The sequence below is a fragment of the Oryctolagus cuniculus genome, chromosome 10 (genome assembly GCF_051225735.1).
Source record: "Oryctolagus cuniculus isolate XC-2025 breed Fujian yellow rabbit chromosome 10, ASM5122573v1, whole genome shotgun sequence".
Lineage (NCBI taxonomy): Eukaryota > Metazoa > Chordata > Mammalia > Lagomorpha > Leporidae > Oryctolagus > Oryctolagus cuniculus.
In genome coordinates, this window is record NC_142876.1 from 19,236,309 (window position 1) to 19,251,891 (window position 15,583).

The window sequence follows — 15,583 nt, forward strand, 5'->3', positions numbered from 1 at the left end:
ACAAGACAGAGTCTTTGTTCATTTTTTCAATCTTTTCTCTCTCAGAGAGGATAATTTCCACTTATATATCTTTAAATTCACTAATTCTTCCCTGCATAATTTCTCCTTTCTCCTATTAAGTACATCCAGTGGGATTTTTTTTCTTTTTAAGAATCTTTTTTCAGCTCTGGTTCTGTTTTGTTCTTTGAGTAGCTTCTACTTATCTGTTGAGATTTCTTTTCTTGTTCATTATAAGTATAGGGTTCTTTGTGTCACTGGGCCTAGTTATCAGCTACATTAAAGTCTGGTAATTCCAACTTGTGAGTGATTTTTGAGTTTGCTTCATTCTTTGAGCGTCTTCCCTCTGAAGAAAGGGTCACTGTGTGTGTCTCATCTCAGAGAGCCTGCTTTGCATCTTGTTGTACAAAGGATCTTCAAAAAGTTCATGGAATACGTGTACTAGGTGGGTTGCAAAAGTTTCTTTAGGTGCAAAAAATTTACCTTTTAATTCCATTTCCTGTGACCCTTTGGAAGTGCCCCTGTGTGTACTCAAAGTATGTGGAAATTTGCCGGAGTGGGCAGTTAACATGTTTAGACCAAGAATGAAAGCTCGGGCCAGTGACAGGTGTCCCCTCAATCCTCCCCCACCCCCTCTGGTCGTCAGTTGAGTGCTTTGGGTATGTTGTTCTACCATTCAGCTAAGGGGTCAGCCAGAGACTTGGGAAGACTTCATACTCAGGGTCCGAGACTCTGATTTCTAGGACTCTCCTTTCCCAGATTCCCCTTCAACTTCTCACGGTGTGGATTGCCTATGCTTGGTCCTCTGATCAGGCCGAAAAACACAGCAAGTTTTCTACTACCAGTTAAGCTTCACTCACACTTACTGACTGGGATCTGCTCTTGGCTAAAAGCAGAAAACTCGATCTGTGTCGGTCCATTGTTCAAGATTTCAACTCTTGTTGGTTTTTTGTTAGTTTCATATCTTTTTGGCCAATCTGCTGGCTCTTATCCCCTCCTCAGAGCCTTCAGGTAGCTGTCTGCCTGTGGCTTGGGCAGGGTTTGTGGTTACCTGCAGGAGACTTGGTCTCCAGAGCTTATGCATCTATACCACAGGCAAATGTGTCCAGTGGAGATAGGAATTTTGAACCCATGATGCCATTTCTTACCTCAAGGAGAGAGATGAGTCTTGAACATTTGTAGTAGGAATTGCCTGTTTGCTATTTTTAAAGTTCTGCTAATTTAGATGTCTCTCAATCCATTCTGTAGTGCAGGTGTTTTTCTGTGTGTGTATTTTAATCACTTGAATTGGAATCACAGTGCTTGGCTTCCAGTCCCAGTCTTGATGAAAATTTGCCACCTAATTATTGTAACTACTAATCATTATACTATGAATAGCTAATTGTTATGACTAGATCATTGTTATTTATATTTAGGGGTCATGTGGCTCTTTTCTTTTTACATTCTGTAGTCTTGTATTTATTTAATATAAGTGCCTTGAAGTCCTAGTGTTAACCCACTCATTTCATGGGACTCGTGGTTGGTTCTGTATGTTACGTGGTAGAAAGGCTATCCCGCCCCTGGAAGATGTGGTATTTCTATTTTTCTTTTTAGATCTCAGATTACCTTATAAATAGTGCTCCATTACTGCTCTATGCAACAGTTTTTCTCAGGCACAGTTGTTTCATTTAAAAACAATAACAAGATAATTTTATGTTTAACATCCCACTGAAAATGATTTTTTCTTTCTTTGTCTCTTAGGAAAAAGTGCTGTGAAGGGTACAAATTTGTTCTTGGACAGTGTGTCCCTGAAGGTATGTAGCATAGAAGACGCCTCTCCATGTTCCCCATGGTTCATCATTGATAGACATCTGTACAGTTCACGTGTGCGTGGAATTCAGGTGTGAGCCTGTCTGTGTCTAATTATCTGTGCATCTTTGTGGTTCTGTTGGGGGCAGTTAATTGTTACCATTTAGTTACAGACTGTATGCTCTGTTAGAAGCATTGCATTATGTGTGTATATACGTTAAGTTCGTACATTTCAAGTTTTATGTTTAGCAGATTCTAACCTAGGTGACAATCCCTAATGAGTGCTTCATCCATGATCAGAACACAGCCCCCTCCCTGTCCCCTCTCTGTCTTTCTCTCCCTGCTGTAACAGCTGTGTTTTTCAGCCCCTTTCCAGAACCGTCAACAAATACTTGAGTGCTGAGCCCAGCACAGAAGGTCCAGAGAGATGCACCCAACCCTCCTAATGTGTGCATTCAGAGTGGACAGGCTGTGCAGCACATAGAATCAGGTCTGAATTCCCACCCTGCCTCTACCTCCCACGAGCTGTGACCTGGGGCAGGTTACTTTCTAAACCTCAGTTTTGTTTGTTTGTTTGTTTTTTATTTTTGATAGGCAGAGTGGACAGTGAGAGAGAGAGACAGAGAGAGAAAGGTCTTCCTTTGCCGTTGGTTCACCCTCCAATGGCCGCCGCTGCAGCCGGCGCACCGCGCTGATCCGATGGCAGGAGCCAGGATCCAGGTGCTTTTCCTGGTCTCCCATGGGGTGCAGGGCCCAAGCACCTGGGCCATCCTCCACTGCACTCCCTGGCCATAGCAGAGAGCTGGCCTGGAAGAGGGGCAACCGGGACAGAATCTGGCGCCCCAACCGGGACTAGAACCCGGTGTGCCGGCGCCACAAGGTGGAGGATTAGCCTATTGAGCCATGGCGCCGGCTCTAAACCTCAGTTTTTACAAGCCAGCGTTAGTGCTTGGGCCAGGTGCTGGTTGTAGGGATTTTGCCCCATATAGAGTATGCACACATGCAGTACAGATGTGCACTTCTGCAAGGGGGCGCATGGCATGAAGTAGGGCCAGGGCAGTCAGAGGTGGCCTCAGGAAGGAACGGAGCCTTGTGCTGGCTTCTCAAGACCACCAGGACTTCGACTAACAGGAAGAAGAGAGCTGCAGAAACTGCCACATGTGTAGACAGCATGGGATTACTTTGCCGTGGGAAGGAAGGCGAAATAGTTTCCTTCAGGGTTGCCCAACATGCCTGTTCTCTACAGAGGATCTGGGGCCCAGCCCAGATAATCTGTTGCATTATCTCATGGAATGTAATTTCTTGATGAGTCAGAAAGAGTCGAATCCTTCCTGTGTATGGCTTTCTTTAGTGAAAGGATGGAAGTGTTCATTAAATCACGGCTGTGACCTTTGAGAAAGCTGCTATGGGCCATTGGAGGGTGAACCAACAGCAAAGGAAGACCTTTCTCTCTGTCTCTCTCTCACTGTCCACCCTGCCTGTAAAAAAAAAAAAAAAAAAAAAGCTGCTATGGGAAGGCTGATTAGGCAACTGCACCCCATGTGATGGTTGGCATGGCCTCGGGCCTCTCCGGGCTGCATTTCTCTCTGCCAGTCCATTCTGCTGGTTAGAGAATGGTGAGGGGGAAAACCACAGAAGTCCAAAGAATTGCATTCTCTTACAGGCTAGCCTTTCTCAGGCACCAGCTGTGTCCTCGATGTTGGCAGATAACAACGAACATGAAATTTAGGCCAATCAGTTTACCACCCTAACTCAAGACCTTGCCCAACCTAATTAAAAACATGCTATGTGCGTATCACAGACTTAGGGTTTCTTTAAATTTTAAGTAATTTGGTTTCCAGCATCTGAGTCTAAAACCAGCCTTGTGAACCCTTCACGTGGGGCCGCAGCGTGGAGATTGATCTGACCCAGGAAGAGTGGTCTCAGATGCTGAGAATGGCTTTGCCGTAACGGACTCTGCCGACTTGTTTTTCTTGTTTCCTCTGTGGGAATATGCCAGTGAGTCAGTGATCATTTCTTGTATTAAAGAGATCTTTAATCATAAAGTTTCTATCACCCAAGAATGCAAAGTACAAGTGTAGGATTCCAGAAAAGATTGCTTCTTAGGGTTCTGCAGAGAAAGACAGCCAGTAGAGGGTGTGTGTGTGTGTGTGTGTGTGTGTGTAGAGAGAGGGGGAGAGGAGGGAGGAGATTGATTTTAAGGGATCAGTCTACAGCAATACTACCCTGAACATGCCCAGTCTCGTCTGATCTCGGAAGCTAAGCAGGGTCTGGCCTGGTTAGTACTTGGATGGAAGATTTTAAAGGATTGTGGATTGTGGAGATGTGAATCCAAAATCTTTGGGGCAGACTCGAGCTGCAACTCTTCCAGGGTCTGCAGTCTGTCTGCAGGCAGAAGTGGCTCTTCCTTGGGTGGGGGGGGGGGGTTGCTTACTAATGCCTTCAGTTGACTGCAAGAGGGCCACCCACCTTATGGTAAGTTGTCTGTTCCACTCCAGGTCCACTGATTTGTTAATGCCATATGAAAAATACCTTTGCAGAAACGTCTAGAATAATGTTTGGCCAAACATTTGGGGACTTTGGCCTAGTGCAATTGACGTGTATAATTAACTATCACAGAGGCACCTCTTGTTAACCTGATATCCATCTCTAAACCACACAGAGTCTCTTTTCACCTAACAGGACACAACTGTCCTGCTGTATGCACACAGCAGGCTTTTCCCAGAAAAGGAGGCAAAGCCCTTGGAAGATGCTTGCTCTTCTCTGTGAGGTGCTGTGACTTAAATACTGTGATGTGAAGTTAGCAACACATATATCCTGTGATACAAAGTCCATGCCTCGTAAGATGTTTGAGTGGATAGGAGAAGAAAGAAGAAGATACCTGGGCACACATACACACATATTCATAAGAAAATAAGGAAGAAACAATCAGTATAGTTCCAGTCCTGTAACTGGCTCACAGGCAAAGCTGATGTTCCTAATGACTTCCTTTTCCTACCCATATCTTATGGACTTTGTCCTCAGGAAGCACCTCGCCTGATTGTGGTGAGGGTGAGGGACCCAAGGCTTGTGAAAGGGTCTAAGACGTTGGTCCTGTCTGAACTGGGGGGTCGTCAATTTGTTGTTTCCCTGGGCTTCCGTCACAGGGTGGAATGTTAGTTCTCCATGGAGTAGCCAGACAATTTGCCCTTGATGGTTACAATCAATCATCCCTGACTGGCATGCTGACTGTTGCCTTTGCCTGTTGATTCGGGGGCACGGGAGCCCACAGTGGCCAGAGAGCAGTCTTCACTTTCAGTTCAGTGGAATCAGTGTTGACTCTTCCAGTGGAAGCATTGCTTCCACAAGAATGAAGAACTAGAGGCCAGCAGAGCATAACGTTGTGGGAACACAAAGCAAGAACATTGCTATGGCTCGGTAGGGGCAATAGCGAGTGGAAACACTCCTTTTTCCACTCCTGGTCTTGGGAATCCTGGTTGTGAAAGAAACCATACTATCTGAAGGATCTTCAAGAGTTTCATTTTTTAAAAAATGTGTTATGAAAAAAACTGCATGGGTTTCAAATTTTTTGCTCCCAAACTTTAAGTCCATTTTTTCACAAATTGTAGATGCTGGTTTGGAGCATCTGCAGAATCATGATTAACCTTGACCCAGAACGCATATTTGAGTACTGTGGCCTTGCCAAGTTGACACACAGAATTAGCCATTGCAAATGGCATCGACTAGAGTTTCTAAGCAAATATGATAATAGTATCTGGAAGTTGCAGGTTTGTTTTAAAGCAATGCTGCTTCATCTTGGTTGCTGTAAGTGACGTGTGGCCACATCTGATTCCACCTGATGCTGCAAGTCAAATTGGCACATGGCCATGCCCCTCCATTTCAGTACCACCTCTGGCCCCTTTCCAGAGAAAGTTTACTGACCTGTGCAGTAAATGATATTTGATTGGCCAGGTGACAGGGTGATCTAATTTATTCTAGTTCAACAACTATGAATTGAGCATAAACTAGGTGGGGTGGGGGGCAGAGTTTGCTGGTTACTCTAGGGAATGGAGTCCATTCTCAGAAGCCAAACCATCATGAGAACTAACAGCAAAAGAAATAGAAGACCAGATCAAGCTTTTCCTATATGTCAGATACTGTGCTTAATGCATCACCCAATGTCATCTTCATAAGGACCATAGGGGTGGGGGCTGGTATCATGGCACAGCAGGTTAAACCACCATATGCATCACCAGCATCCTGTATCACAACACTGGTTCAAGTCCCAGCTGCTCTGCTTCCATTCCAGCTCCCTGCTAATGCACCTGGGAAGGCAGCAATAGGTGGCCCGAGAGCTTGGGCCCCTACCACCAATCTAGGAGATCAGTATGGAGTTCTGGGCTCCTGGCTTCCACCTGGCCCAGCCCCAACCATTGTGGCCACTTGGGGAGTGAACCATCAGATGGAAGATACTCATTCTCTCCCCTCCCTCCCCCTCCTTCCCTCTTTCCCTCCTTCTTTCCCTCACCCCCCCCCCCACCATGTCACCTATGCCTTTCAAATAAATCTTTTAAAAAAGATACTGGGATGGAGATGGGCATTAATGCATGTTACCCTATCTTACAGGTGTGGAAATTTAGACTTAAACACATGAAATTGCAGGGATGGTGGCTGGGATGAGGCAAAACTTATGAGTGGAAGAAAGAGCGCTGTGGCTACTTACAAGATCAACAGGCCAAACTCGGGCAGGAGACGAAGGAGGGCTGTTAAAAGGGCTGATATTTTGGCATTGAAATATGGCATTGGAAACCATGTATCCAAGGGTATAAAGTGTTGAGAGTAAAGATAGAGGGGTTCGTTTGGTGTCCCAAGAGCTGAAAATAGAATAAACAAAATCGCAGGAGACGGCATTGCTTCAATGTCAGAAACTCATGAATGAGCCTTCAGGTTGGAAGAACCTCCAGTGTTAACAATTGCAGACCCCAAAGCCAATAGCCTTTTGCATTCCATGTGGATTGGAACAGAGTTCAGAGGTTCTCTGAGCACGCAGGCACCCAAGGCAGCACTGCACCCCTCACGGTGCAGAGTGGGTTTAAGGGGGAAGACTCTTGGAATGAGGATTCTGTTGATGGAGGTGGTTCTAAAGATCTGAGTTGGAAGGGCACCACGGGAATAAGAGGGTAGCAAATAGACAAATGGTGAAGGTTAAAGCCACAGGTCTGAAAGCTGACGGGCATCCCAGAGGGTTGAAAATATTAGCCTCCATAAGCCCCACAGAGTGGGGGTGGTCACAGCAGCGGTAAGCCTAGGGGACATGAGAAAGGGAGCTGTGGAACAGGTGGCAGGGAAGTGGGAGGTAGCATAGCAGCGTGGGAGAGGCGTGGCCTCAGCCGGCAGCAAGGGAACTGAGGAACAGCCTGGCTCAGACCAAACAAGTAGGGAGCAAGAAAGCCAAGGATGTGGGAGACGTAGGGGTGGAAGGGGTGTCAGAAAACACAAGGGTTAACTAAAATTTTGTGTAGCAAGTCCGCCTCTCGGATCTTGTCCTCTCTCCCACACAAGAGCATCCCCCTCCCACAGCCGGGCAGAACACCAGAGAGGGAGATTGCCCAGGGAGGCTAAGCCAGAGACTCCCTGGAGGAGTGGAGGGCAGCAGTGTGGGGGTAGTAAGGGTAGCCACAAGGCTAAATGCTTCTCTTCCACGTCTGGAAACCAACAGAGGAGTTAAAATATGAGGAAAGGAGCCATATGATTTGGCTCTCAAGAGGTGAGAAGGTAAATATTTTAAAAGCTCGGGCAGAATGTTTGGGCACAGTGGCTCAGGGGAGCAGCCGTGGCGGGAGGCTGGGGACAGCTCTTTCCCAGGAAAGACCCTGTTGGGCAGTACCGTCTGCACAAGTGCTGTTCGTGGGCTTTTCTGCCCTTGTCCATCTCGCTGCATTTGCTGCAGGCTGATGATGGCAGAACAGGGCAGCTCGTGGCCAGTCTCACTGAGCCTTCTCTTTAGCAAAAGGAGCAGAAGACATTGGCTGCGGCCACCGCTGTGGCATAGAAGGTTAAGCCTCCACCTGCAGTGCCAGCATCCCATATGGGCACTGGTCCAAGTCCCAGTTGCTCCATTTCCAATCCCGCTCCCTGCTAATGCACCTGGGAGGCCTGGAGGCACCTGGCCTGGCCCAACCCTGGTTGTTGCAAACATTTGGGGAATGAATCAGCAGATGGAAGATCCCTCTCTCTCCCCCTCCCCCTCCCTCCATTTCAAATAAATAAATCTTTAAAAAAGACATTGGTTGTCTAAAGCTAATGCTTAGTTGATAAAAACATGTAACCTGAGGTGGCTTGTAAGGTTGGTGACACCAACAGCACCACAGACAAGAGGTCTAGAGCCACAGTGTTGGGGCAGCTTCCAAGTCACCATGAGAGTGACTTGTCCCACGGACCTCGCCTCCATCAGGGGCCACCAGCCCACCCATTCACCTGCCTACAGAGTAGAACAAAGCCAGACTCTGGGCGTCCAAGGAGCGTTATCTGCCAGTTCCCAGAGGCTCAGTAAATCCCGGTTGATAAGAACCAGGAGGAGCAAATGCCCTCTTTCAGTAGCAGATCATCCACCTCAGTCTGCAGGTGCAGGGTTGCGAGTGATCTGTAGCCATTCGGCTTCCCCAAACCCGTCTCAGCATGTGGAATCATGCGGATTTTAGGCCAGTGAGCATGCCTAAAATCACTCATGCGGGCAGACACCATGGCATGGGAGGCCAAGCCTCCACCTGCAGTGTCAGCATCCCATATGGGTGCCAGTTGGAGCCCCTGCTGCTCCACTTCCAATCCATCTCTCCACATTAGCACCTAGGAAACGGGAGGATAGCCTAAGACCTTGGGCCCCTGAACCCACGCGGAAGACCTGGAAGAAGCTCCTGGCTCCTGGCTTTGGATCTGCTCAGCTCTGGCTGTTGCAGCCACTGGGGAGTGAACCAGCAGATGGAAGATCTCTTTCTCTATTTCAAATAAATCATTTTTAAAAATCACCCTTGCACAAAAGCGTCCGCTCTCCAATAGCACTCACTCTTTTCTGTTCCGAAACCTCCCTTGTGTGTGTCTGAAGCCACCTGATTCCCAGCCCGCCCTCCTGCATTGTGACATCAGGGCTGGACTCTCTCTGCGGTCCTGTGGTAGGAGTTCCCTGTCTCGGCAGCAGCCAGTGAAAAAGACCAGATCCCCAGGGACTGCTTTGGAGCTGGGTCTGCAGAGCTGCTATTGCTCTCTGGGTGGTGACCGAGCCTTCAGGACAATGTGGTGACCTGGAGGGAAGAGCACAGTGAGGTTTGCTTCTCCCCACGGCCACACAACAGATTCAGGTTCCCGCTGTGGTTTTGGAAGGCACCCCCACAGCCTGCAGGGTTAATGCTCCTCTGCCCGTAGCCGTGAGTGGCGTGCAGCCCAGAACGTGTTCCAGACCAGGGCCAGGTGACCAGACCGCCTCCTGGGATTAATGTGAGCGCCCCCCATCCCCTTTTCTTTTTCAGATTACGACGTTTGTTCCGAAGCTCCCTGCGAGCAGCAGTGCACGGATAACTTCGGCCGAGTGCTGTGTACCTGTTACCCGGGTTACCGATACGACCGGGAGAGACACCGTAGGCGGGAGAAGCCCTACTGCCTGGGTGCGTTGGGAATGCACGTTCTCTCCCAGCTCCCACAGGCGTGTCTTGCTAGGGTGGCTCTGTCCTCAGTTGGACCTTCGCCTTCCGCAGGGCCAGCCTGGGGCAGCTGCTTTGGTCTTTGATTCCTGGCTTGTGGACAGAGCAGTGTTTGGTACTGTTCTACAGCTTCCTCATTCCCCTGCAACACAGGTACTAAACTGTGTCCCAGGAAGTCTTAGAGCCGGAACAGTTAGAGCCCAGTTGGTGGTCCAATATAAATGCAGGGAAGAAGGAAAATCATCACACGTAACCTGGAAAACTCTGGAAAAGACATAGTTAGAAGCACACTAATGCAAAAACAAGAATAAGCCATTTCACAGGAGATGACTTGGAAAGGGAAGCGTCTATGTGCACATGTTGGAAGTGAGTCCAGGGGAACAGGGACTCATGGCCCCTCTTGCAGAGAGCGTGGGCCACTCTGCACAGTGCAGGGCCCAGGGCCCAAGTGCTGGCCACCTGGGCCGCAGCTGAACAGACAACACCATCAGCAGCCCTCAGCTCATTCCCTTTATCCTCATTGGGTGAGTTTTCCTGGCCCTGCACTCAGTGGGGTTCCCAGGTAAATTCGTGGCCAGTTGTCCTTGGGAACCGTGTGTTTAAAAGTATGGTCAGCCCATGGCTAACCTGTCTCTGAAGTTGTGACACAGCAGACTAAACCACCACGTGGGATGCTCACATCCCAAATCAAAGTGCCTGCTTTGAGTCCTGGTTACTCTGCACTTCTCATCCAGCTTCCCACTAATGCATCTGGGAGGTGGTACATGATGGCTCGAATACTTGGATTCCTGCCAGCCTTGTGGGAAACCTGGATGGAGTTCCTGGCTTCTTTCTTCAGTTTGGCCCAGCCTCAGCTATTGGGGCATTTTGGGAGTAAACCACTGAGTAGAAGAAATCCCTCTTCTCCCCCTCCCTCTCCCACTCCCTCCCCTCCTCCCTCCCTCTCCCCTCCTCCCTCTTCTAAAGAACATAAAGTAAGAGTCCTGGCTTCCCCTGTGCACCCACGGAGTCACGGCACTGAGGATGAGTGTGGAGATAGCGGTAGGCTCAGTGACAGAGGAGCCTCATAGACCCATGTGGAAACGTCCTGACAACTCTGTTGCCTCTCTGGACAACACAGACAGTTTCACCCAGAGATATAGGGTGGGGACAGGGGGAAAGACCATCAGCCAGAGGCATTGCAGAGGAGGGGCCAGTGATGACATTGGTGTACAGATGGCGTAGCACCTACTGTCAGGGCAACAGCCAATAGAGTGTGCTCATTTGGGGACACCAGGGCCCATCAGGGTTGGATTCTTGGCAGCTTGTCCAGGGAGTGGCTGGGAAGTTGAGCCTGTCTTCAAGTTGAGGGCTGAGTTCTCTCTGCCCACCACATGTGTGCAGTCTGGGGCACTGCGTGCTGTTCCCCCACACTCTTCAAGCCAATGATGAATGCTGGGCTTGGCTCCACCTCTCCTCCCGCAGTGGGAAATGTCTTTGTTTCCATCTGGAGCAGAGGGAGCAAGTATGTGACGTGCACAGTTAGCTCTGATCTGAATGCTGCTGCTTAGACGGCTCGGGGCTCATGTCCACAGCTCCTAGGGCTGTATCTTCAGGTTGCTGGAGAAGTAGAGACTTCCTGGGGAGAACTCTCCCCTAAGCTATTAGAACTGCTTTCTTTTATCAGAAGTAGTTTTTCCCAGGTGTCCCCATGTCTTGTAATCAGGAAGGAGCCATTCCTAAGTGACCTTTGGATCACTGGCACACTGTTTGGAACCTACAGTCATAAAAGGAGATTTAAAATCCTTTAGCAAGGGCCAGCATTGTGGCACAGCAGGTTAAGACACTGCTTGGGGCCGGCGCCGTGGCTCACTAGGCTAATCCTCCGCCTAGCGGCGCCGGCACAGCAGGTTCTAGTCCCGGTCAGGGCACCGGATTCTGTCCCGGTTGCCCTTCTTCCAGGCCAGCTCTCTGCTGTGGCCAGGGAGTGCAGTGGAGGATGGCCCAAGTCCTTGGGCCCTGCACCCCATGGGAGACCAGGATAAGTACCTGGCTCCTGCCATCGGATCAGCGCAGTGCGCCGGCCGCAGCGTGCTGGCTGCGGCGGCCATTGGAGGGTGAACCAATGGCAAAGGAAAACCTTTCTCTCTGTCTCTCTCTCACTGTCCACTCTGCCTGTCAAAAAATAAAAAAAAAAAAAGACACTGCCTGGGATGCCAGTTCAAGTCCTGGCTGCTTGGCTTCTGATCCAGCTCCCTGCTTTCCCTGGGAAAGCAGCAGAAGATGGCCCCAGTGCTTGGGCTCCCATACCTATGTGGGAGACTGGGTTGGAGTTCCATGTTCCTAGCTTATCTATGGCCCAGTCCTGGCTGTTGCGGCCATTTGGGGAGTGAATTAGTGTATGGAAGATTCTCTCTTTCTCTGTGTGTCCCTTTCTCTGTCACTCTTTCAAATAAAAGTCTTAAAAAAAAAAGCCATTACTATACTAGGGTACTTGCCCCCCCACCCCACCATGCCCAGAAGGGGAAAAAAATAAAGTTGGCTCCTCCAAGGGTGTTGCCGCTGGGTTACCTCAAGCAGAGCAGGTGAGACCCCAGGGGCAGGCCTCACTGTCACTGCTCTCTAGTGAGATCTCTGCAGGTCGGCAGCACCTGTGCCACTGGTCTGCCCGTCACCTGGTCACGCCGCCCTTGGAGCCACCTCCAGCCTGGCCCACGTGTCCAGTGCCTACTTTATTCAAGGCCTCCCTGCTCCAGATCTGGCAGTGTCCCTGGCAGACAGAAACGGAAGGGCCAAGACCAGCGTCCTCTGTTGGGCTGGAAGTGAATTCTCTGCGACGGGGTATTCTCTGCGTTTGGTCTCAAACAGATATCGATGAGTGCGCCAGCAGCAATGAGACGCTCTGCGCGCACATCTGCGTCAACACCGCGGGCAGCTACCGCTGCGAGTGCCAAGAGGGCTACGTCCGCGAAGATGACGGCAGGACGTGCACCAAGTACCCCAATGACACCGGTGAGTGGGCAGTGTCCCCAGGGATACCAATGTCTCTACTGGATAGAGATGGCCCCTCAGGGTCTTCCATGTCACACAGATAGAATTACTTAGTTGTGTGTATTAGTAATATATAGACATGTATAATGCATAGTATACTCTCATACATATTTCTTATATAAGATTTCTGAGTACTTAGGTATCATGTAAAATATTATATGTTATATATGTGCATTATATGTACATTATATATATATATATATACACACTTAAATACTATGTATTCTGTGTAACAGAAATAACACATAAATGCACCTAGCATGCAATAGCTCGGGGATCACTGGGCAGGCAGGGGAACTTGCATGGATGGGATGTGGGGCGTGGGTAGGAGAAGATGAGTTCAGACTCTGAAAGTGGGATGGTGCACCTGATGCCATGAGGTGCCAGCCGGTGTGCACCAGAGGCAGTGTTGTACACTGCCAGGGTATTGGAGAGATGAGTAGGGCTTCGTTAAGTGCTTACCCGAACCCAAGATGTGCAGAGAAGAGGCCAGAGGCACTGTGTTCCCTCAGAGAAAGCAGGCTGAAATATAAATTTGAAACATTCCCATGTAAGGTAACAATCCCCATTAGGGCTATCCCGGCCCCAGTGCATGCCCTGTGCCTGTCCATGAACTATTTATCTCACTCGTGAGTGAATAAAAACAGAAATTGAGAGTGTTTAGAAATTTTTATACCAAATTGACAGAGGAATTTTGTTTAAATCCAACAATTGATGGCTGTGTATTGTTTTGTTTTGCTAGCAAGGCACTTCTGTGTTTTGTAGAAGGGTCAGCCCGCAGCGGATGGGAGAGAGTGGCTGAACGCTGCCTCTTCCGCTCACCACCGACTCAGCTGAGCCAGCATATCACTCAGGCGTGTGACCCGGCTGCTGGTTTGCTTGTTTGAGTTGGAGGAGGAAAGAAAAATGAGAGAAAGGAGGAAGGGGGTGGGGGGGAGATAAAGAGGCCTCACAACTGATGCTGGAGTCGGAGGGAATGCTTTGATGTGCAAAACGCCCTGCATTCGATGGTGAGGCAGCTCTGGTGATGTCAACCTGGGATGTCGGCCCACTGGAGCAGTCCTCAGGGCCCTCCAGCTGAAATAAACTTGAAAGCAGGATGAACTGGCCATGCACGGTTGGCAGGACGAGTTCCCTTAGAAGGCCTGAGGCCAGGTCCCACGTGATCTGGGCTCCGTCCCTAGTCATTTGGAGGAGGAGATGCTGGAACATTATGGAGGTTGGGGGACATGCTGGCTGGGCCTGGCCCGGCCCCAGGTGGAGAGAGGCTCTGAAGGTAGCTCAGGGGGACCCAGCAATGCAGAGCTGCGAAGACGCCAGCCCCACCCTGACGCTCAGGAGAGGGTGATTCGTGGGTGCAGCTCCCTCCAGCTGAGGGCAGCTAACAGCTGGGGTCCAGCTGCCTCCCCTGGGGAAATCTACAAAGCACCAGGCTGAGGGGCGACTGATTGAGTCACGAGGAAGCTGCCATATGTTGGAAGCAAAGGCAAAACTGCAGTTGGAGCCAGCTCTGGGTTGGGCAATGTGAGATCATTTGAATGAATTTTGGGGCTTGGTGACACTTTGGAAAAGCCTGAAGCATCTGGAGGCTGTCTGTCCCGGGGTGTGCATGGAGCAAAGTGTGAATGGTTTCCTTGGCAGTAAGATGGGCAGGCCATGCTTTCTTGCATTGAAAATTAAAATCTCTGTGTTGTGTCTCATGGTGGAGACAATGGGAGAGGGGCAGGGATGTGTCACTTGGTGTCTTAGATTATGAGCCTTACCGGAAGGAAGAATCTCGTGGAAAAATGGAGTGCAGCCTTTTAACCACAGATGTGTCAATGCATAGGTCTGCAAGTAAGCTGCTCACTCCCTTTGGTTTTGGAGTTGGATTTCCAGCTGTTCTCTGGGCCTGGGGACGGCTCTGAGTTAGTGTAGTAATGTAGCTGCACGAGCCTGTGCCTCCACCTTCAGCACTGTGGGCCCAGCAATGGCCTGGAGAGATGATCTTATTGCATCTTTGACATTAGCAGTCCCTTGTGCTCAGTCTGTACTAGGACCACACACACCTGTTTCCTTCCCCGACAGATGAATTGTCCCTTAGAAAGATTTCCACGTTTCGGACAGGGTAAGTGAGGAAGAATGCCATTGAGGAGATGACCAGTGTGACTTCTCTGGTTGAAAATTCAATAAGCATTTTGCACAGTATGTTACAAGGGACGTATCTTTGAGACTTGGTTTTGTGATTTCTATAATAGCATTTGTCGTGGGTAAAGACAGATTGAGCTCAACCATTTGTTGCAGCCCTTCCCTGACATCGTGTTCTGCAGAACTCTGGGGTCCCGTGAGGTGTTGAACATTTCTTTCTCTGTCTGGGCCCGGTGCTCAGATGTTTGGAGAACTGTGTCTTACTGCACCTGCTGCTTAAAGACTGGCCATCCAAGTACCTTGAAAGGTCTGAGAGCATGTGTTTAGAAACATAAACTCTGATTAAGCCCACATTTCCCAAAAGTATTTCCTAGGAAGCCTACAGACATCTCAGGCAATGGTTCCTGAAAAACATGGCTTGGCAAATACCAACTTAGCCTCAAAGATCTTCAGCTCAGGCAGCCAGAATTGATGAGCTGTCTGGTCGACCCTCAGGCAAGGATGTTAGTAAGTACATGACACAGCTCAGGTGCGGAGGGGAGTGCGTTGCTGTGGACAGCACGGCGACTTACGGATGAAAACAAGACAGCGCCCCTCTGAATTCTGCAGTATGCAGAGATGGTCCGTCACAGCCACCCACAATGTCCTGGGAGGGAGGGAGCGATTGTCCGTGATGTATCGTCACTCACTCCCTGCAAGGCTTAATCTCATGCTGGAATTCTTTTCTTTCCCTCCTTATCCTCCTCCTGATCCCAAGATACCAGCTACAAGTAGTTTTTACAAAAACAAAAAACTGGGGGCATAGCGGTTAGCTGCCAGCTGTAACACAGGCATCCCATACAAGTGCAGGTTCAAGTTCCAACTGTTCCCCTTCTGATCCTGCTCCCTGCTAATGTCCCTTGAAAAGCAGTGGAAGATGACCTCTGCCACCATGTGGGAGACCTGGATAGAGTTCCAGACTCGGGGTT

The 15,583-nt window shown here is 49.5% G+C and overlaps 1 protein-coding gene across 5 annotated transcripts in view; it reads left to right on the forward strand.

Moving 5' to 3' along the window:
• Positions 1 to 15,583, forward strand: part of CCBE1 (collagen and calcium binding EGF domains 1) — a 251,702-nt gene that overhangs the window by 206,049 nt on the left and 30,070 nt on the right. For all 5 annotated transcript variants that reach the window (XM_089305030.1, XM_008261421.5, XM_089305029.1 and 2 more), the window contains 3 exons: positions 1,738 to 1,790; positions 9,288 to 9,422; positions 12,306 to 12,449. In XM_089305030.1, coding sequence (XP_089161156.1) covers positions 1,738 to 1,790; positions 9,288 to 9,422; positions 12,306 to 12,449 — 332 coding nt within the window. The remainder of the gene's footprint in view (positions 1 to 1,737; positions 1,791 to 9,287; positions 9,423 to 12,305; positions 12,450 to 15,583) is intronic.